The 22,017-nt window shown below is 34.1% G+C and overlaps 1 protein-coding gene across 1 annotated transcript in view; it reads right to left on the reverse strand.

The window, feature by feature from the left end:
- LOC121431686 (pituitary homeobox x-like) overlaps positions 1–21,070 on the reverse strand; it is a 39,746-nt gene extending 18,676 nt beyond the window's left edge. The window contains exons 1-2 of the mRNA XM_041629337.1: positions 20,265–21,070; positions 9,428–9,630 (exon numbers count right to left, since the gene is read on the reverse strand). Coding sequence (XP_041485271.1) covers positions 9,428–9,630; positions 20,265–20,427 — 366 coding nt within the window. The 5' untranslated portion in view covers positions 20,428–21,070. The remainder of the gene's footprint in view (positions 1–9,427; positions 9,631–20,264) is intronic.
- Positions 21,071–22,017: the final 947 nt, after the last annotated feature.

Below are 22,017 nucleotides of genomic sequence, written 5' to 3' on the forward strand. Positions count from 1 at the left end.
GAAGAAGAGGGAGAATGAGAAGCAATGCAATAGATGAAAAATAAGAAAGAAGAAGATAATGATGATGATGCTGCTGATGATAAACTTTGAGAAGAACTTCAATAAGAAAAGAAGGACCAAGACCAAGAAAAAAGTGGAATCAGGATTTGGGAGAGAAGAACAGGAAGATGAAAAGTTGGACTTATATTTATATTTGTGTTGTGAAAAATGACATTACAGCATCCGTGCCCAGCAATATGAATTTAGAGGCATTGAATTCACTGACATCAAACATTCGAAGAATAATGAGAGCCGATATGAATTCGCTAATTATTAAACTGCCAGAAAGAAATTAGGTATAACGAATATCCAATCTACATAGATTGTGGTGATGTGATGGTTTGCATTACACAAAATATTAAACCATCATACAGAATCAGCAATAGAGAATTGAATGCTTGGATAAAAGTGCCATAATTAGAGGATTTAATGAAAGGAGTAGGCCATACAAACTTCTGAATGAAGTGAAGGTGGAGGGCTCCGTTATAAAACATGCAGTTCTTACGACTAAACCGGACTACCCTCCACCTTATTCAATTTTGTAACAAATAAAGCATGAATAAATGAATAAATAAACAAATTGATAAATGAATAAATAAATAGATAGATAAATATATGAATAAATAAATAAACAAATAAATAAATAAATAAATAAATAAATAAATAAAACACAGGCAATGCAGATCCAGGGCTTCTTATATGTTACCAATAGAATAGATAAATAAAATAGAAACTAGAAACTAGAAAGTTTTATTTAAAGATAAAAAAGGAGAATGAGAAATAGGAAGAGTAAAATATTTTTTTTATAAGAAATAGACACAGACTGAATTGAGGAAAGGGGGAGGAAGAAGGTGGGGAGTGACTTAAAAGATAGAGGGAGAGAGAGGGAGAGAGAGAGAAAAAAAGATAGAGCAAGCATGGAAGATGGAAAGGGGTTGAGAGAAGAGTGAGTTGGATAGGAGACAGTGACAGACAGACGGACAGATGACCTGTAGACAGATTGAAATAAAAAGAAGGAATGAATGAATATTATTTTGACAGGAATATATCATATACCAATCTCTCTCTCTCTCTTTACAATCAGACCCCTTGGTCGACTGTTACGGGGTCACGGCTGCGTCACGGTCAATCTTAAGCTCTCTAAACCATCAACCATGTTTGTGTAAGAAACTCTCTCAGTGAGTTCAAGTATAAACGACAATGCACTTTTCCATCCAAGGTTTTCGCTTCTCCTGCACCATATCGATTTTTCTTCCAATACTTCTGTCTGTATTTGAAATGAAATATTACAAGAAGCACTTTTCATTTTTTTGGTAGTAAATGGTTTTTAGACGCTTTATTACCGCGATCAGCTTTATGTAACGTATTATGTTAACAATGGCGTATACAATTGAAGCCTACAAATAAAACAAATTAATAAACATAAAAAAAACAATTGCTCATGTTGAGCGCATATCTCCCGTTAAATAAAATCATGTATCTTTTACCCAAAAATGATCAAACAAAGTGAAATTATAATAATTAAATTATCTTTAAAATAATAACAACTGCGGGCTTGAGGGTGTCTGTATTTGTGTGATGTGGGCAATCGTCATTTGAGTGTCGATTGATTTTGTATCATATACCATCTTACTGTTTGAAAGCCGGATAAAGTAATTAATGAAGTTTGTTAAAATGCCGCAAATAATGTAAAATTTTTATTTATTTAAATTTTTAGAATCGCATCTGTGAAAACGGAGCTTTGTGTGGAAAGTCCTTTGTTAGAATTAGTCACCGATGTAGGGGTGTGTAATATGATGATACACTGATTTTATTCTTCAAAGTCAAGTCACTTCCTAAGACTACAATTAGGTGAATCCAGGTCATATCTTTCATAACGAAAATATAGGTATTTTCCAATCGCTTTCAAACGAGGCATTTTCACTCCCGGCTCATGGTTGGAATCAATCATCGCTTCTTTGAAGCTCTAGCGGCGCGTTGTCAAAGAAGCACGGGGCGCGGGCCGCCTAGTCATCCTCGAACGATCGATGGAGCTTTGAAACTCACCTCGACCTAGCATCACGTGTTCTAACTTATGGTTCAGGGGATCATGAGCAAAAACACCGTCATAAACATGCTCGCCAGCTCGATATCTATTCCAATAGCTATGCGTCATCTTCCAGCTAAGACTGCCACCAATAATATCATGAACAAAAATCCCTATTGATGGAGAAAAGCGAATTCACCCACAAAGCGGAATTCATCTCATCGCTGAACATAAGTGGCGACAGAAAGGATATTAGGTAGAAGGGTAGGAGAAGAGGAGTATTAAAAAGCACACATCCCTTAACATGGAGTGATTTATCTTGTACCAAAATAGAACGGAATATAACAGTGATTTAGTGTTTGAGTGGAGCGATCGTGAATCTGTGCGATGTACATGGTTTAGATCCGATATATTATTATGGGCAATCCATATTGCCACTGCACGTAAATTTATTAAGCTTGCAGTCCGTACAATGCTCACTATTCACAATACTACATGTATTTTGAAATTGCAATTCTAAAAATATATATATATGCATACATATATATTGTAATCATTTACGAGAGATTTTGTAATGTCTAAAAATGTCTTGCAAAAATTGCAAACAAAAATATAATAAAGTTCTCAGGCTATTTTGTACGTTTTATTTTTCTTATAACCATTAATTAATTTGTTTTATCTCTACAGCGAGGGTCGGTATCACAAAAAATAATGATTTTGCATATAAAAAAAGGCAACAAAAGAATAAAACAACATCGGGATGGACCCATGAAAAATAACAGAAATATTACAATTTGAATGTAGAATGTTTGACTATATGCACCTCGTGAAGGCCTGGTAGAAATATATATTTTCGACATGCATGAATATTTCTCAAAAGTAAATTTTGTTTCTGTAATATAACTTTGCCAAAATGTCACAAATAAAAATTTCCGTAATATCAAACGATTTATTTAAAATCATAATTCTAGTCATATTGCAACATTCAAATGTAAAACAAATATAAGAAATATAAGTATTCTCTAACTTAATATTTTCTTTGCCTATTCATAAAGTATTAAATCTGTATGTATTACTTACATGCATTTAAGCTTTATTTTTTTATTAATACCGATTATTACGTAGTTTATTTTTGTTTTTTCTTACTTTTATTATTTCCAAAAATCAAAATTTCCACATAAGATGATAAAAATAAAACAATCAATTTTTGTTTCTCAATATCTTAATACATGGCCATCATTATTGCTCATTGCATTTTGCCTTATAGGCATCCCCAAACCACATTTATTCGTCAGTTTTATTAACCCAATTACATATCTTTTACTTTGATTTGCATTCCTTTTCGAGATTTATTCCAATTAAATTTTAGTAGGCCTATATCGAATAAACGAAGAGGTGAATGACAATCTCCTTTAAATGCATCATTTTAAGAGAATATTTCCTATCGTGTATATATCAAGATATTTCCCATTGCATTGTAAATTTAGGTCAAATAAACGTCAATGAATTATATCACGGAGCTTGAAATAGATCGAGAGAAGGCATAAACGTGAAAACGTCTTTCGTCGCCATGAGCATGACTGTATTATGTTGAAGTGGTAGAGAGCAATATTTTCCGCTAGGTTCGGGTGGCTTTGAAAACACATTTATCGAAGTTCTATTTTGATATGAGTGATGACATGAGCTGAAATACTTCTGTATGGAATTATACGGAGAAATTGAAACGAAAAAATAAACAATTTGATGATTAAAATGACATCACTTCCTTCTGTATTATCGAAATATAAGAGTAGAAAATCAAATTGAACAAAGTGGACTATTTTCTTATGAATGCTACTACCGTGATTATTATGAGCATTTGCGCTTTTTGCTCTAAATATTGAGAATGTATACATCATACATGGGTGTAAAGAAAAAAAAACCAGAAAACAAAGGGGATTGGGGCTGGGAAAAAAATTGACTCTCTCGTGTTTATATCATTCTTTACGTTATATCTAATAGATAATTCATCATTCATTCAGGTCAGTTATTTTGTAACATTTCATTTCAATTCCATTAAAAAAAAATTTAAACATACATTTATTTTCTTCCAATTGACATTTTCCCCGCATAAATTCATATAGGTCATTATAGTTAAAAAAAAGGATATGAATACCATTTTTACAATCTTTTGGATACAGAAAAAAAAGGTGTAAACCCAAAGGGGGCATGACGGGATACGTCTATAACTCTTAAACTGATAAAAACAGGCACTACCTACAAATATAATTTTCTAACATTTATCAAAATTCTTGTAATATGTTTTAAACAATATTTAGCAATGAGATGAATTATTCGCAGTTCACTTCAGAGTTCCGAATATCAATTAGCTACATATCAAATTACATTGTATAGAAGAGTTCACGCAAGGGCAAATTACTTTAAAAGGTGTACATCACATCAACGATGGCAGATAACAATTACCTTCTCATAAATTAATTAGTGCAATGAAACAACACTTCAGTAGGTTCGAGTTTCAATGTTTACGTGGTCGTTTTTGCGGTTTTTTCAAATCAACTTTTTGTTACCAAATCCAGCAGCAAATACTTTAATTCTATTCCCCCACCAGGGGGGATTATATTTTTAATCACATTGTAAATTGTTCTCAGCATCCATTTCCGAAAACGTGGTATGTTATAATTTGTAAACATTCCTTGTAATGTAGGTTGATGTCATATGGGCCTATACACGATCTTGTTAATTTTTTTCATTTCGTAGTTGAATTATCGCAAGAAAAATCTGAACATTTTGCACTTTTAAGTATATAGACAAATTTAATATACATGTATACCTTGTTTGTATATTTGCTTTTTTGTCAATTTATATGTCTTTTTTTACACTGTAATAGCATTTGCAATTCAGCCTTTGGCTGCAACGAATGTTTTTTAATGTATCATTAAAGACCATTATTATAATAAGAGTGTTTATTCAGTCTCTTATGATGATAAAAATCCCTACAAAAATAAATACTGTCTTGTTTTATCGTTACGATAACCTTGAAATTCAGAAATTACTAGAAAACTAGTTTTATTATATGGATTCCTACACCTTGTTTTTAAAAAAACAGTATCTTTCAAACTTTAATTGATGAGGAAAATATTAAATATTAATATAAAGATGACACATCCTGCACATAAGAAAGGATTTACACCCTCCCATCTTGGACAATGATAATCCCATACAGTCGTATACACATCCACACATCCCCCGCACGCACCCACACTCACACCCTTACACACAAACACACACACATCTGCCAACCCCCTTTTTTTTAGAAAATGTTTGTTTTCACAAAAAAGGATCCTTCATATGAATGTATGATCAGACAGTATACCTATACAAGTGTTTTTACATTGTAGTAGAATGCTATACACGTATATATCTAATTTGGGAGGAATTACTGGAAGGACTCCATTAGCCATCTACCATGAGTCGTTCGTAGAGCAATATAGGAATTCCAATGAGTCTGTATATGTCTGGAGTAATGTTTATTTCCATGTAGATATTTCGAAATAGGGACATGGCAAGGCATTTGTATTGGGACACATCTTTCCAAAAAAGCTAACGCGAATTTTGTTTTTAACTTACGACATAATTCATTCTCATCAAATCGAATAGGAATGTGGTAAAAATTACTGTACTCATGAATAGGCCTACGTAAACGAGTTTGAAAAATATATAAATTATATCGCAGTTCATATCGGATGAATATGATACACAGATGATGATGTTGATGTGTGAGTGACAATTCTCTGATTTAAGGTTTCTTATTTTAATGCAAATCCAAATCTGAAATTCGATTAAGGTGTCTGCATGGCTTCACTCTAAAAAAAAGTTTACCCACTATTGGGTAAAATGGGAACATGCATGTCTGACGAAGAAAAAGATAATAAATATTTTGTAAATTTTACCCAATGTTGCGTTGAAATTTACCCTTCAAACATGCATTTTCCCCAATATGGGGGCGGGGGACATACCCAGCAAACATTCATGTTTCTTTTCTACCAAACATTGGGTAAATGTTTACTCTCTGTTTTTCTAGTTTATCTATTTCTGAAACCATCGCTGATGAGTGTCTTTAGATTTATTAGATGTATTTATTTCCGTTCAGACAAATGATATAATCCAAGTAATAGTGTAAATACATGTTCAAAATAATACATACTCAAAATAATACATACAGTTCCATAACATTTCATAACAAATATTGAAAATAGATTATCTGAACGGAGGGACTTGCCAAGAAAAGCAGAGCTTGTAAAAAAGGCAAGTCAACTTAGTTTCAATACTAATTTACATAACCTATAAACAAGAGACGGACGGAAAACGAGAGTAAAATACATAATCTACAAAATACCAAAATAGAAAGAATAATCTTTGTTCTGATAATCAACGCAAATCAAAATATAGCGATATTTTTTAAGAGCCATGGTCTTTTGAGCATGAGTGAATATTTCAGTAATGGCACTGCAAATAGCAATGGCTCTAATTCTACTATAATTTATATTACTTCTCTTTATTATGACTGTCATATTTGATCATATTTGAGAGGAAATTCGACGGCTGAATGCACAAACTTCATAATATACATTATACATGAAAGGAAATTTCGATTAACAGCATATTATTAGATATCAAGTCATGTTTTAATTACTATCAAAAGCGTTCAATCGGATCAACTATTTTCAAGCTAACAATCACCCCCTGGTTGCACTGTGGGTCCATAATCATGATAAGAGGGAATAGCTGATTGGAGAGGGTAAAATGGAGGACCGGAAGACGATAGAAACGAACGCACATCAGCCATCTCCTACACACACTCACACATCCACACCTCACATACCCAGCCACACTCACACCCACACCCTCACACACACCGTCTCAACGCACGAACAAATCCTCACACAGACACTTAGTAGGTAGAGCGAAAACCTTAAATCAGTGCTTTATCTCTCACACTAAATATTGCGCACTCACCATTGTCAACCCCACACACTTTAAATAAACGCAAAGTACACCATACACACTCCAGAAAATAGCCACACACTCACACACCAACAAAGAAACCATTATGGCAAACTACTTCTGAAAAACAATTCAACAATTCATAAATTTCAATTAGTAGATGAAAAGCTAGTATTGATATATATTGATTACTTTTTCATGATTTCTTTCCATGAAAAATATATTTCGCTCTATTGGTGCTACAATTAAATCGTACTTAAAGGAAATTAAAAAAAAAGAGATAAACATGAGAATATGCAAGACGTGATGTAAAAACAACACAGTTGTATAAACGTGAATCCCAAGAAAAGGAAAAACCGAAACTTATCAAACTCCTGATCTAGTCTGACAACTTGGGCTGTCATTGTGTGATTGATCGAATAGAGACGCCATTACCTTTGCTTTTTAACGCTAATCCAATGTATTTATCATTCAAAATAACCGAATCAGTTGCTACGATTTCATGGCAGGCTCGGATACATCTGACCATCAATCAAATATGTATGAAATATTGTTTTTATGCTGATATTATCTTTATATTTGATGCGGTTTTAAGGAATGAAAAATTGTATTGAGAAAAAGAAAAAGGTGCAGAAAAAGAAACAAAATAACATTAATAAAGTGAAAAGTATTCAATGAAATCGGGGAAAACACCGAGTGACAGTTAAAATTGATTTGTCAAAATAAAATATTGTATTAGTGTATCTTTCTTTATTTATATTTGTTTAAACTTATTTTTTCAATCCTTTCAAATATACAAAAAATGCCAAAAACAATACATCAAAAATATAAAAGTAATGTGCTTTCACGTTTTTTGCATAATATTTCTTGTGGTTTATTGTACTTTGCATTTTGCATTGACCTTCGTCGTATATCTGTTGACGTTGCAATCTGTAAATAAATACTGTACGCCATTTTTTTCTTTATCTCTGAGCAAGTCTTTATTATGACAGTGCTATACTTTTCTCAAGCACTGGTGGAAAAAAAAACTCCCATTGACCTTGTAATATTCAGGATACCTTGGCGGCTTGATACCTAAGAACACAATTGAATCACGTATTTTCCGACAGCAAGCCGCGGCTTCCTCTCTGGATAAAGGTACGTGTGTATCCACTTCCTTAGGTAGGCGAAGAAATCTTGGCACGGCTTACCAGCCTCGTTCAAGGTTATTGTCATTGAAGATGATAATGAAGGGATGTATGATAAACAAAGTAGTATATTTGTAACAAACGGGTACCAATACACCTTAAAAATTATTTCAAACCTTTATGTTAGGAACTCTTGTTTATATAAAATAATGAAACACGAAGCGATTTCATTTGAATTGAATTTTTATCCTGATTAATTCAATTAGGCTATTCTGTATTGTATATCTCAGTGAGTTTGTAAATTCATGATCATTATATTGAATATAGTGGCGTAAAATGTTTGTGTTTATTCGGTCATTTAAAGATTTTATTGACAACGATAGAATGAAATTTGAAAGGAAAAAAAAAGAGTATTATGTTGCTGGGCTTATCTGATTTTATTTCAATAACATGATAATACTTTTGCCGTGACCCACTTTGTATACAACTTTCATTTTCTAGATGTATCTTTATCCCCTTTGTTTCTGTGTAGGTCTGTCTTGCAAGAGTGAAAAAACAACCCCCAAATATTGCTTGTATAATGTACAAACAATAAACCCGATGAATATGAGTAAATTGGACTCGTCAATTTTCAGAATATTGGTATAGCCGCGAAGTACCCATTGAAAATCAAAAGAACAGATTGTGTCGGGTATGATTATTACTCTCATGTTATTGGGGAATATTATGATGCGAGGGTGAAGAAAAGTGATAATACCATTTCATCCCACAGAAATGGCATATTGGAGGGCACTTCATGCTGAAAATATACATTTTATTTGCACTTGGTGTCGCATTTGTCTCGTTTTGATGTGAAGTGTTAGGTATGATGGAGAGAAACAGTCCATCTAAATGTCTGTATCTAAGTAACTAAGCATTTTGAAAGAACAATATTACGACTTTCAATGACTATATTCACTTTGTGTGGAATAAGCACAGTTGTTATAGAATTTATAAATTTCTTGGATCTTCATATTATTTGTATTTGTCACATTCTTAGTTGCCTTATTCATTTTTATGCGGTACTGCTGTCTTCCTTAATAATTCACCTGGTATTACTTTTTTTTTATTATTTTCTTAAAAGTAGATTTTACCCCCCCCCAAAAAAAAAAGCATGACTACTTAAAATTCAGCAAGTATCAAACCAAAGGAATAGTTTCCAAGTTTTTAAATGAGGAAATAAATGACTCACCCTAACTCTAGGTTCTGTGAGGTTAGTCCATGCTGCGATCTCCTCTCTTGTTGACATGTCAGGATAACGATTCCTCGCGAAATTCGCTTCCAATTCCTGTAACTGTTGACTTGTGAAATGTGTTCGCTGTCGACGTTGCCTTCGTTTCTTACTGTCTTCATCCTCGTCGATGTCGATGTTGTCGTCGTTGACACAAGTTTTATCTATTGATTAGATCAAAGATATCGTTTTATAGATTATCGTAAACTTCAAATCATCCGAGGTGAGGTGCCTTGGCCGAGTGGTCTAAGGCGTCTGGCTATACATGGAAAGTCCGGGGTTCGATCCCCGGCCGCGGCACCTATGCCAGTGAGCAAACCATTTAATCTACAAAGCTCTTTTATCTTGCTTTCAGATAAATGGAAATGCTATATGCATTATTGGTAACTAGGTGTGCACTTGTTTAAAAAAAATCTGTTAAGCTGTCAATTAACTAGGAAAATGGTCAATTTGTTATGCTTATTCAAAGATTCCTTGTATTCAAATCCCATAAACATGATGAAGAAAAACAGTTGTGTGCAGGATATGATATAACAAAGTAGAAAGTACTTAGATGATGCTCATTAATGTTTGAAGTAAATACTATTAAGTATTAACATCATAAGTATAGTAGTAGGAGTAGTAGAAGAAGAAGAAGAAGAGGAAGAAGAAGAAATAGTTGTAGTATATAGTAAAAGTAGTAGTAGTATAGTAGTAGTAGTAGTAGTAGTAGTAGTAATAGTAGTAGTAGAAGTAGTAGTAGTAGTAGTAGTAGTAGTAGTAGCAGTAGTAGTATAGTAGTAGTAGTAGTAGTAGTAGTAGTAGTAGTAGTAGTAGTAGTAGTAGTAGTAGTAGTAGTAGTAGTAGTAGTAGTAGTAGTAGAAGTAGTAGAAGTAGTAGAAGTAGTAGTAGTAGTGGTAGTAGTAGTGCTCTACAGTCATGACCGTATATAGCATTACGGGCGGTCATCGATATTCAGTGCAACTTTATTTTCTTGAAAATAAAAATATATATATACTTAATGATCAACTAAAAAAGGATAAAAAGTTATAAGTAGTATTAACAAATAACTTAAATAAAGGAAGTATTATCATGTCTCAATTCATCAACTGTTCATGTTTTCTACATGCCGTTTCGTAACACCTTTCCGAAACTTTAAGATAAAACTGAAATGAAAGGTGGATGGATGGGGGGGGGGGTACGTTAGTATAAGGTAACGTTGTACTTTCTTTTCCAAGTATTCCCAATGGAGCACAACATGTTCCATTGTTTGTCGCTAAGGAGTACAGGTGTAAAAAGTGACCCGTTAGTGATGATAGACATGGATAACGAAAAATTTAGAAGGCTGAAAAGGATTTGCCCCCCCCCCCCGGCCCGCCACTCCCTCTCTCAATCTCTTCCCCCGATGTCCTTAAAACATAGTTTAACTCGCACTCTGTCATGCGAATTTGCAATGCCTTTATTTGGTACGTTTCGGTACACCATGGACGATTGATTAAAAACATGATCTTTAATTGTTTTCTACGTTTTTGAATTTTTTTCTGTAAAAAATGTCTTATCGGGTTTTTTTTGTCAATATTCACTTCAAATTAATAACTGGCTTATAAAACGTTTCCTTCAAATATCATCTCCTCGGATTATTTCCTTATGTTGAATTAATCATGAAATATGTTTGAATTCTTTGTCAGTCTTCCGATTAATATATACTCTATTTGATATAAAGAGATAATTGCCCCTTTACCAGTTTACCACCCCCCCCCCTTCTCTCTCTTCCAATCTCTGGCACGTTCGATAACCACCTCCCCCCATCCCGATTCGTTCCTTCACCCAATTTAGGTCATTCTACGGTTGCGATAAAAATATTCAACAAGAGATGGAGAGAGAGAAAAAAAATCATAGGTAAAGGAGAGAAATATAATGAAGGAGGGGTAGAAGGATTTTTGGTTTGATCCTTGATCCGGTCGCTCCTAATCTGTTGTAAAGTACGCTCGCTAATTTGTGCCAGCTCCGGTATCCCCCATACTCGATTTCTCTTCTTTCTTTCAGGTCAGACAGGTATTTCTTTTAAGGGTTTAGCGGTAGAGGTGTTGGTTGCATGTGAATGATGGGAGACGAAGACTGCTGTTCAAATTCTAGTGTGATCTTCCCCTTCACCCTTTCTATTTTTCCCTTTTTCGCCTTTATATTCTTCTTTTCTTCCTCCTATTTTCCCTCTTCGTTTCTTTCTCGTATTTTTCATTTCATTTTTTTTTCTCGATTTGATGTCTCTCCTCGTTTATTAGTCAATTGTCATGATTCGATATATCTCGTATCCCCTCCCCACCAATTATTTTTACACCCCTTCCCGAATGAAGGCCAATCTCTCACTCTCTCCGTCTCTCCCTCTCTCTCTCTTTGTCTCTCTGGAAACGTGAGAAGCTATGAATAATCGTCGTCAGTCAGACAGCCAAGGCAAGAGTCCCTCATCATCTTTGCTCAACTTCACAAATAGAAAATATCGATTGAGAGATCAGTTATTTACGTTTCGACTAACTTTGGAAATTCTCTTACTCAACGGCTGAGTAGGCCTTAAGAAGCCAACAAACACTATTTAAGATGACTGTGTTGAGTATTGACATTACCGACCTCTATCACTTTCGTATCTATCCTTGAATACTTTTAAACTTTATTATTTTTGTCCTCATTTTAGCTCTACAAAGATATAATTTTCTTCAAGTTCACTTCGATTCAATTCGATATCTATTGTCGGCGTTGGATATTCTCTGTGGTCATCTTTCAGCACAGAAATGTATTTACAAAATACAAACAAGGAATAAATATAAAAGGGGAAAAGAGAAAATACAAGCATTGATAACGGGTGGAATTGTTGTGAGTGTAAATATAGCATTCATGTATAGGATGTCGAGGATCTCAAAATCGGCATTTCTGTTAATAAATCAAAGTATATTCATTTTTCTTACTATATAATAACAGAAGTAAACATTTTATAACGATATTATTAATTTACCAGGGTATCATGATGCAGTCAAGAATCTGAACAATGACGGAAACAGTTTTTTTTTCAGTCTGAAGATTATCATAATTATCGAAATTAATTTGAATTTACATGTATCTCCTTTTTGTCACTATCAAGTAGCAAAATTTGGTGGTTTATTAAATGGTGGAAAATGTTGATGAACATATCTAGTTTTAGCTTTTACCTATGTCATGTGTAATTGTGCCCCCAGGTATGAAAGGTGCAAAGTTGTAGATGTAAGTATGCTCCAAGACCATCAGGAAGGTGCAAAGTTGCGCCATAAAATGTGTTCTAAGGTGATAACGAGATATCTTCTAAAGAGTAAGTTTATGTAGTCAATCATACTAAAATGCTCTTGAGACCCATTCGTGTTAGCTTTTTACAGTGTCATAAGCCAAAGATGATATATCCTGTATCATTATTAACTCTTAATTAATTATACAATGATGATATTCTAATTACATTAATAAAAAAAAAAAAAAAACAGTAGCCGGCTCCTCCAGTCATAAATACACACAGATAAATACGTACACTTTTCATACACAACGTGTACGGGAGGAAAGAAGGTTAGTTCTCTAACGGGAAGTAGTAAGCTTGTTGCCCCAACTTTGTCGGGGTAGCAAACTCTGAAAATCCCATGAGCTCGTATGCAGTGATTATACGGCTTTAACAGGATGTAGGAGCTAATTAGTAAATACCCAATTCTACGCTTTTGCCCTTTTCCATCCTCTCTCTAGCTCTCTCTCTATCTCTTTCTCTCTCATTCTCTTTCAAAAATACTGCAGTGATTTGGGTGAAGAGGACACATATCATTAATAAATATTTCCACACATCGCTATCTTTCGCGCTAGTTTTCTGAGGAAAGAAGAGGATATACTCGACTCATGTTGATCACGGTTCAAGCTGGGGTCATACTTACTCGACAAAAACATGTAACAACTACATTTCAACACAGGCAAGCTTTTTAACGGAAGTAAAAAGGAGTCTGTATGCTTGCCCTGTCTTCAAATTGGCAACGTTAGATCAACCTTTGGGACGTTCTATCCTTGAAAACCTACACCTTCCTTTGTCATCGGGTATGACATGGGTATAAAAATGGCGCTTTTTATCGTCCAATGTTATTGAAAGTGCTCACATTTATCACAAAGTGTGCTAAAATGCAAACAGATCTCGAGATATTCAGATATTTATGAGTCAGTGACAGTGTTTGAGGTTAGACAATATGAAGTAAGAAGTAAATGTCAAACGCAAGGACACATTTATTTCTAACTGTATTATGATTAACATTTTTAAAAAGTGACTCATTTAAAAGTTTTCATATCAAACACCCTGTGGACCTATATACAATTTCTGGAATTGCTTTAAAAATGATTCTTATATGGATTACGTACAAGAGGTTGATAATATCAAAATGATAAATATTGTGAAAAACATGAAGAGAGAATAGAAAAAGTCAATGTCCAAGAACAAAATATAATAGCTAAAAGTAAATACAAAATCTGGAGAGAAAAAAAAACTCGAAGAAATATGATTAATAAAATAAAAACAATACATTAAACATCCTTTTTTCATCATTTCTCCTCTTGTATTCCTGCTAACATGGCTAATACTATCAATTAAATACACAGCAAAAACTGTGGTGTTTACCGGTGTACATATAGGACCACACCAGTTAATTTACATCGGTGTTAAATTGGTGATGTTAGTTTTACACCTATAGGTGTTATTACAACATCTTTTGTTGTTACATTTACACTCTTTGATGTTTAATTTCTAGGGTGTAATTTTAACACCTCAGGGTGTGGTCCTCTATTAACACCAATTGGTGTGCAGTTTTAACACCACAGTTTTTACAGTGTACCAGTTGAACTCTTGCCTCATTATTATCATTATTGTTATTATTATTGTTATTATTATTATGAATGCTATAGGCCTGTTATTAATACCATTATTACCATTATCACTTTTTTTATTTATAACTATCATCATCATTCTTATTATCATTGTTACTATTATTATAGTTATTGATTTTGCTATTATTATTTTTCTTATTGTTTATAATAATTTTCAAAATCACGTTGTTATTCCGTTTTGCTTATCATCATCTGTCTGCCCTCAGTGCGTGGGTGATAAGTCACACCCTCCCCGCGTATTAAAAGAATTAGCTTTTTCTCCCCCTCATTCTCCCTCTTTATTTAATCCGATACTCTGAAATAATAAATGTCAAATCAAGAACTGAAAGGTTGGAGGAATGATAACCTCTTTCTAAATGTTGCATTTATCACTTTTAATGGTTCAAACAAACAATTACAATGATCATTGTTGGATTCAGTTTTATGCAGGTTGGATATAACATTTGAAAAAAGGATGTCACTCCTTTAAAATTTAATTTTCAAGAGTGTACGTTGTAATGATTTTTTATAGTAATATCATGATATATGTGCATCAGCATTTTATTTATCTGGTTGCCTTACTTCTATTCGATATCAACAACGATACTTTGCGGAGTGGCCCTACACATATCCTTCGTTACTTTTTGTGGCCGACAATCTTTCATCGTTCCCCTTCCAAGCACTAGATGAACCTCTCTTAATTATGCATCACATAGAAATTATTGTTTCTGTTCATCGAAATAAACTACAGTAGTCGAAGCACCGCTCCAGTTCTACAAGGCAAATTGGTACAATGTTGGATTATATTATTTTCACTTCAGCTCTTATTAACTGTTCTCCCAGCGGGAAAATGTTGCATAATGTGCTGATTCAAAACCTAAGTACGTTTTAATTTACGCATATGATTATATAGGACGTTAGTAACAAAAAACACCCTCATGATAGGCCTATTGTTACTATCTGATTCCTTTAAAAATTGGCATAAAGTTGATAGAAATAATAGACAAAATGAAAATGAAATATTGGCTTTCCAACAGCAAGTCTTTCAGATCACAAGCGCGCTATACAATCAAATCGATGAGGCCTATCTTTAATTATTATTATCTGTTTGAAAGAATTTTTCATGGCAGTACGTGTAATAATTAAAAAAAACTTTATAAAAACAAAGAAACCATATAAAGGGGAAGGTATCGCTAATGAAAGCACACACCGCCTTGCGTGAATCATAGTGTTACTTCTCACCTATAATTCGATCATTCTGAATGCATAACTTCAAACTAACGAAGTTCTTGTTTCACTTACTAGATGTGCAGTGTGTTGTTCCGAATCTCAAACTGCAATAAAATGTCATTTTTTGAAAGCTACATATGCCAACATTGATTGATAAACATGTACGGTAATTTCAGGTACGGAGTATCATCCATCAAAACGTGCGGGAAAAAAAGGGGGTAAGAACACTCGAGGCGACTTGAAAATCAGATAAGATTCACTCAATTCCATTGCCAATATGTTCGATTTGAGGCTCATAAAATAACGAAAAGAAAATAAATGCGTGCAACCGATTTCACTCTGCCAGCGAACACGCTTGGCGATTGCACGGGGTTCCAGCGGCCCAGCAATCCGTTATGAAGCTGTCCCCTCCGGCTATTTAGAGAGCGGTTAGTATAATGCAAATTGCTCGAGTCGTATTTTCTCGCTGTTCGTTATTCTTAAACGTTAGGGAAACAAGATAATGTCAAAAAGAACAACTTCATTTCTTTGTCAATCAACGCACTGTTTGTTCTTCCCGAGACGAACATGTATATGTATTCACTCTTGAACCCCGTGGGAGTTTGGGGGTAAGTTCTCAAAATTATTGAATATTTTTAAAGAAAAATAATTGATATCGTCATGATTTTAAGGACATTCTGCTCGTGCATTATAGTAATGCACTCAAAATGTAATATATCAATTTTGAGATTCAATTAAAAAAACCCAAAAAATTATGGACAATAAGTTTAAAGTTTACAAAATATATTCATTCTTCACGAATAAAAGTTTTCTATGTTCCATTATAGAAAAAAGTTCTTTGTAATGTTCTTTTGATGCGTTCCTTTATTCATATTTATTCTTCAAAATTGTGATGGCAAATGCTTATCTCTAAAACTTTCTGTTTCAGATTATATTATTTTGATAGAAATATTGGCAAGTACAGTAGTATTCGAAATATACTTATAGTCCAATTAATTAATACTTTATATCGGCTCTGATTAAAATGTATAACATGATAATCACTGTGCTTAACATTAACAAATCATTATTATTTGATGATTTTTTTTGTAAGTATTGCAATTATGACTATTCTCGTAGAAAAGATCATTGTGCATGAATTTTCAAGGATATCAGGTTGAAAATATCCGTCATAATAATATTTAGGTTTTTTATTTACATTTTAATATAGAAAGTAATGCTTTAAGATGCAGGGTACGTTTTTTTAATAGAAATTAAATAGTTTGGGAAATCATGGTAAATTATGTAGGAATCACATGTGTATTAGTATTTATTCAGTATTCAGGGTTAAGTTAACCTAACAGGGGCCCGTTGCAGAAAAGTTGCAATCAATCGCAACTCTAGAAATCACGCGCAACTTGATTTTCAACCAATCAACAGCGCGCATTTTAGACTTGCGATTGATTTTTTTGACTTGCGTTTAAACGCAACTCTTTCTGCAACGGGCCCCTGGTACCCTAACCATACATAACCCTAGTGCTTGTATCAAACGAAAATGCTTTTGACCATCGTCATCAAAATAACGAAAACATACAAAATCTAATTTAATCAATTTACGAATAACAATTACTCTTAGTTAATACATGGAAATATTTTGCTACATCACTCAGTCGTATATTCTCTGCATGAATCATCGCTTGATATCGGTCAAGCACGGTTGAACGTGAAGGGGGCAATGGCGGAAGTGAACGAGCGTGAAATAGTCATTTTCGAGATCCGATTTGTTTTCCCTCCGGGGATAATATCCACATTTCAGTGAAAGACCAGAGTTTTTGGGAAAGAGAAATATTATCATTTTATGAAAGTGATATTTCACTCGGACGTAGACGAATCTAATTGTATCCATCACAAAAGAAATATATTGTATTATACACGCATTACAATATATTTACGATGTAAAAAATGAAGAAAAATCATACGTTGTATCTAATCATGTACTTACTGTTTTCACAGCCCATTAAAATACATGTACGTTATTCGTTTTGGTTTGGAATATTGGCTGACAAAATCTAATTTGCGATTTTATGATTGATAATGCAGTGCGCTATATATTGTTTCTATACATGAATGATTTAAAAGCACATTACACAAGAAAATTAAATTCCTTAAAAGGATAAAAGTAATTAAATTCAACAAAACGTACACCTAAATCGTGATCTTGATGATAAGCAAAACACTAATATTGAGATAATGATAATATTAACATGGAATAAAGTAGATAATAAAAAAATAATCAGAGGACTAGTCAAGTAAATTTGAAAGCTGATTTAAAGGGTTACCTATAACATTTAAAATAGTTAACGTAGAAACAAAGCCTATAACTTTCCCCCAATGCCCCAATTTTGTGGCAATATTGCGTTGAAAGCAGAATCACGGGGGCATCAGCCCCCACCACCACCTTTTTCAGAAAAAATGTGCAATGCCCCCCCCCCCTCCCCGGCCCACATTGAAGACCGTTCCGCGCCCCCTGAAAACAGAATGTATGGTTATAGTAATGATGGCATGAGAAAGAGATGGAGGAGGTGGAGGAGGAGAAAAAATAAAAAAAAACAGAAAAGGACGGAAGGGCAGGGAGATCAGAAGACAGTTGAAGAAGGAAAAAAGAAGAAAGTCAAGAGAGAAAAAGTAGTAGTAGTAGTAGTAGAGTAGTAGTAGTAGTAGTTGTTGTTGTTGTTGTAGTAGTGGTGGTGGTGGTGGTGGTAGTAGTAGTAGTAGTAGCGGTAGTAGTAGTAGTAGTAGTAGTAGTAGTGGTAGTAGTAGTAGTAGTAGTAGTAGTAGTAGTAGTAGTAGTAGTAGCAGCAGCAGCAGCAGTAGTATAGTAGTGGTAATAGTAGTAATAGTAGTAGTAGTAGTAGTATCAAGTAAGAGAAATAGGAAGTGTAATATCATGAATATCATTGGTGTTGATTTTGAGGTAGCAACAACATCATCATCACTGTTTTTTTTTTTTTATTGTTGTCCCATTGTTTCCAATGTTGCTTTTGATGATTTTAATGCTGTTGATGTTACTGTTTTTGTCGTTGTTGTTGTTATCAAGCTAATGTATTGTAGAGAATATTAAATATACATTACCTTGCTCTTAATATTCATCTTAAATTCATCATAATATATCTAAAGTTTTCATTTTCTTGATACATCATGGGATTGCGAAATGTGAGATTTACATGAAGAATAAAGCAACAATCGTTGTAATTCAGTTGTATCTTATCTCAGTACATATACATTCAATATAATCGGCAGTCAATAAGATCTTGCGTAAATGGGTAAGTCGAAACAAGCATTGCAAGTTATCAATTTCTTACATTTAAGAAAAAATGTATAATTCGGAATAACTATAGAAACAAATTCATATTTCACTATCGAAAATTGGAATAAAGTAAACTTGTTACTTATAAATCACAATGATACATTCTAGCACATGATAAAATACCAAATTGTCAGTTTATAATTGAAGACAGATATAAGCCTATATTTTATTGGATCAGAAATAAAACAGTCGTTTCACAAAACAAAGCCATAAAGTCTGTCAGGGCTGAATAGATCAGAATGAGGTTTTATCATTGTTATTATCACCATTCTCTGATATTTTTCTTTGAAAATAAAATGCCAAAGAAGTAACATGAATAGTCATTAACTTCTCAAAGGTTATATAGGATGGTAACGAATTTAAACGTGCATAATTAACGCAAGTGGTAAATATTTTTATTACGGGGCTTATTCCATGATGTCAGACTATCCCATCCAAGTTGGATCAAGTTCACTTTTGAGTTCATTTTGTCTAATCAATATCAAATACAAAGATAATCAAAACAAACTAGGAATATTGAATTGGTCTTAATATAGGAAACAAATAAGTGTGCAAATAATGTTTTAAAAAATACAGAATTAGATACAAGCAGATACACAAAGGTATAGGCACACCCACATCGCATCTAGGCACTCACGCATACTAAAAACATATTCTTGCGTATTAAGTTCAACAAAAAGAAATATACATAAAAAATAAATGTATCTATTTTCTTTTCAATCAGATGTTAAGATAATCCATTTACTAATTTAAAACCATTATAGAAAAGACAATCTAACGGGGAGGTTGTTTGAACACTTATTATCCACATCATAAAAAACAAGTCGTAATGAAAAATAATATGACATCGACACCAATTAATAAATGTTTTTGGATAAAATTACAATAAAATATATTTTGTTCCTTATACAATGTTGTCGGGGGAGTGGGTCGGTAGGTGTTTAGTTTACAAATTCAACCAGAACGCCACTTTCACCTACGATACGAAATAATCTTAAGAATTATTGCTTGTGAGCCAAAGGAAATTTATAATAAAAGATGAAAATGTAGGAAATAATAATCAAAAATAAGATTGTTATTTTTTATATATGGACCATGATAATAGCATAGTATGTAGGCCTCCACAACATGTAACGTGTTCTACCATGCAATTATAAATGTTTTCAATTCATACTGCTTGATAGGTTCAACACATAAATGTGACATTAGAGATATGATATATCATGAAATCAATAAATTGATGACTAAGATAATGAAACAGATTGGAATGAAAATTGAAATGAATCGAAGCCGACATCGCGGTGAGGAAAGATAGAATGAAGGGTGTATATTTACCAACGCTATCAGGTGTACTCTGATGTCCTATCGTAGAGCAATGAGGAGTTCGATCACAGGGAGCATCATGCCCGATGTCGTTATGCGACGTCGCTGAACTCGGTTGAGTGTTGCGTGCGTTGCTAGCTTCGACGAAGCTTTCGAATGCTCGAATGGTGTTCATTGTCTTGTTCGTCTTTAGGCTGGGTTGTATACGAAAGGCTTATCGACTTTTTTTTCCTCTTTCGCTCTCTCACTCGCTCTCTCCTTCTACCTTGAAGTGAGAGTCCCGTCACAGGGACGAAAACCTAGTCGCGGATTAATGTTGATCCTAGCCTGATCTTGCCCGCCTCGTAACGACTCGACTAGCCTTCCTGCTTCGGGTAATGTACGGGGCTTAAAACACTCGCTTCACGTTCTCTTGTCTTCCCTCTTCTCTCCCTCACTCTCCCTTTTTTCTAAGGAAAAAATTGATGAAAGCCAATGGATGGGAGAAAATTCTGCTCCGCTGGATGGAAATCCTCGCGAAAATCTGACTTTAGCTCGGTTAGGCTTGGGCGACGAATCAGAATGATGGTACTCGTGTTCGCTCGTAGCAGGTAACGAATGCGACGGCGATTTCAGTCACGGCTACGGGAGGTATATAAAAAGATTACTCCCAGCTCATGCGCGGCGAATCTTCTCCGAAGAAAAACCACAGTCTCCGTGATTTACAAGTGACTTTTAGACGATAAAGTCTTTAAAAGGGGATGGATAGGGGAAATTACGGGTAGGTTAAAAACAAACTAGATGTGTATATAAATGTTATATACTTGGCAATAGGAGATGAGAAAAAAAAATGTATGGAAATGCGCTAGTTGGTTGACATGCCATGATCGGTGTGCTTCTTTTGGCATGTCCGCGCAATATCACACCAATCACGTTTTTGATTGGCGGATTCTTTGAGCTGTCGTCACAATAGTGCCGTGTGCAGAAGCGACGTTGTGTTCCGAGAGTTGAAATGATTATTGTCAGGTTATTATATTCAAGTACACTTTCCCTTTCAGCCCGTTGGCGCTGTTTCGAAATGATACGAAATGTATATTCGCACTTCCCAACGCTGATTGATGTGATGGACGAGAGAGAAAGAGAGAGAGAGAGGAGGGGGGGGGGGGGGAGGAGATATGGGCACCGGTAGGAGAGAATTTTCTATGTATGTATTCATGGTAAGCCGAAACAGCTTCAATAAATATCGTATACATGTATGTCTTCGAATGATTAGAGTGATGAATGTTATGTTTCCTTATTCCACTATTTATGGCAATAAAATCCGACTAAATTTGAGCTTTACTACGTACATTCATGAAAGGAATGTTGCCGACATTCTAGAATTAGTGGAAACACAATAAATCTGACGTCCTCTGTCATGTCTGTCGTGCTTGTTTGCAAACTATATCAATCTGACCCCCAAAAGAGCGATGAAATAATTAATACTATAAAAGAAAGGGTTTCTGATAAAACGTCGAATGCACCAATACAGCATGGTCTAAGGCTTCTGCAAACCAAGCTTTTATCTTCTACTGGAGACTTAAACAAGTGATCAGTTCCACACTTCTCCCTTGTACTTGCCTGGTATATTACGATCACTCAAACAAGCAAGTATACGCGACACTGCAAATTATAAAAAATAGGGGGGCATTTTTCATTTAAAACCAGTCCATCATAAGGAACATGAGATATACAAGTTCCGTTTTTTATGATGGTTCCTTCATATTTCACTTTCATTAATTGCCAT

Source organism: Lytechinus variegatus, chromosome 18, assembly GCF_018143015.1.
Source record: "Lytechinus variegatus isolate NC3 chromosome 18, Lvar_3.0, whole genome shotgun sequence".
In the NCBI taxonomy this organism is placed as follows: domain Eukaryota; kingdom Metazoa; phylum Echinodermata; class Echinoidea; order Temnopleuroida; family Toxopneustidae; genus Lytechinus; species Lytechinus variegatus.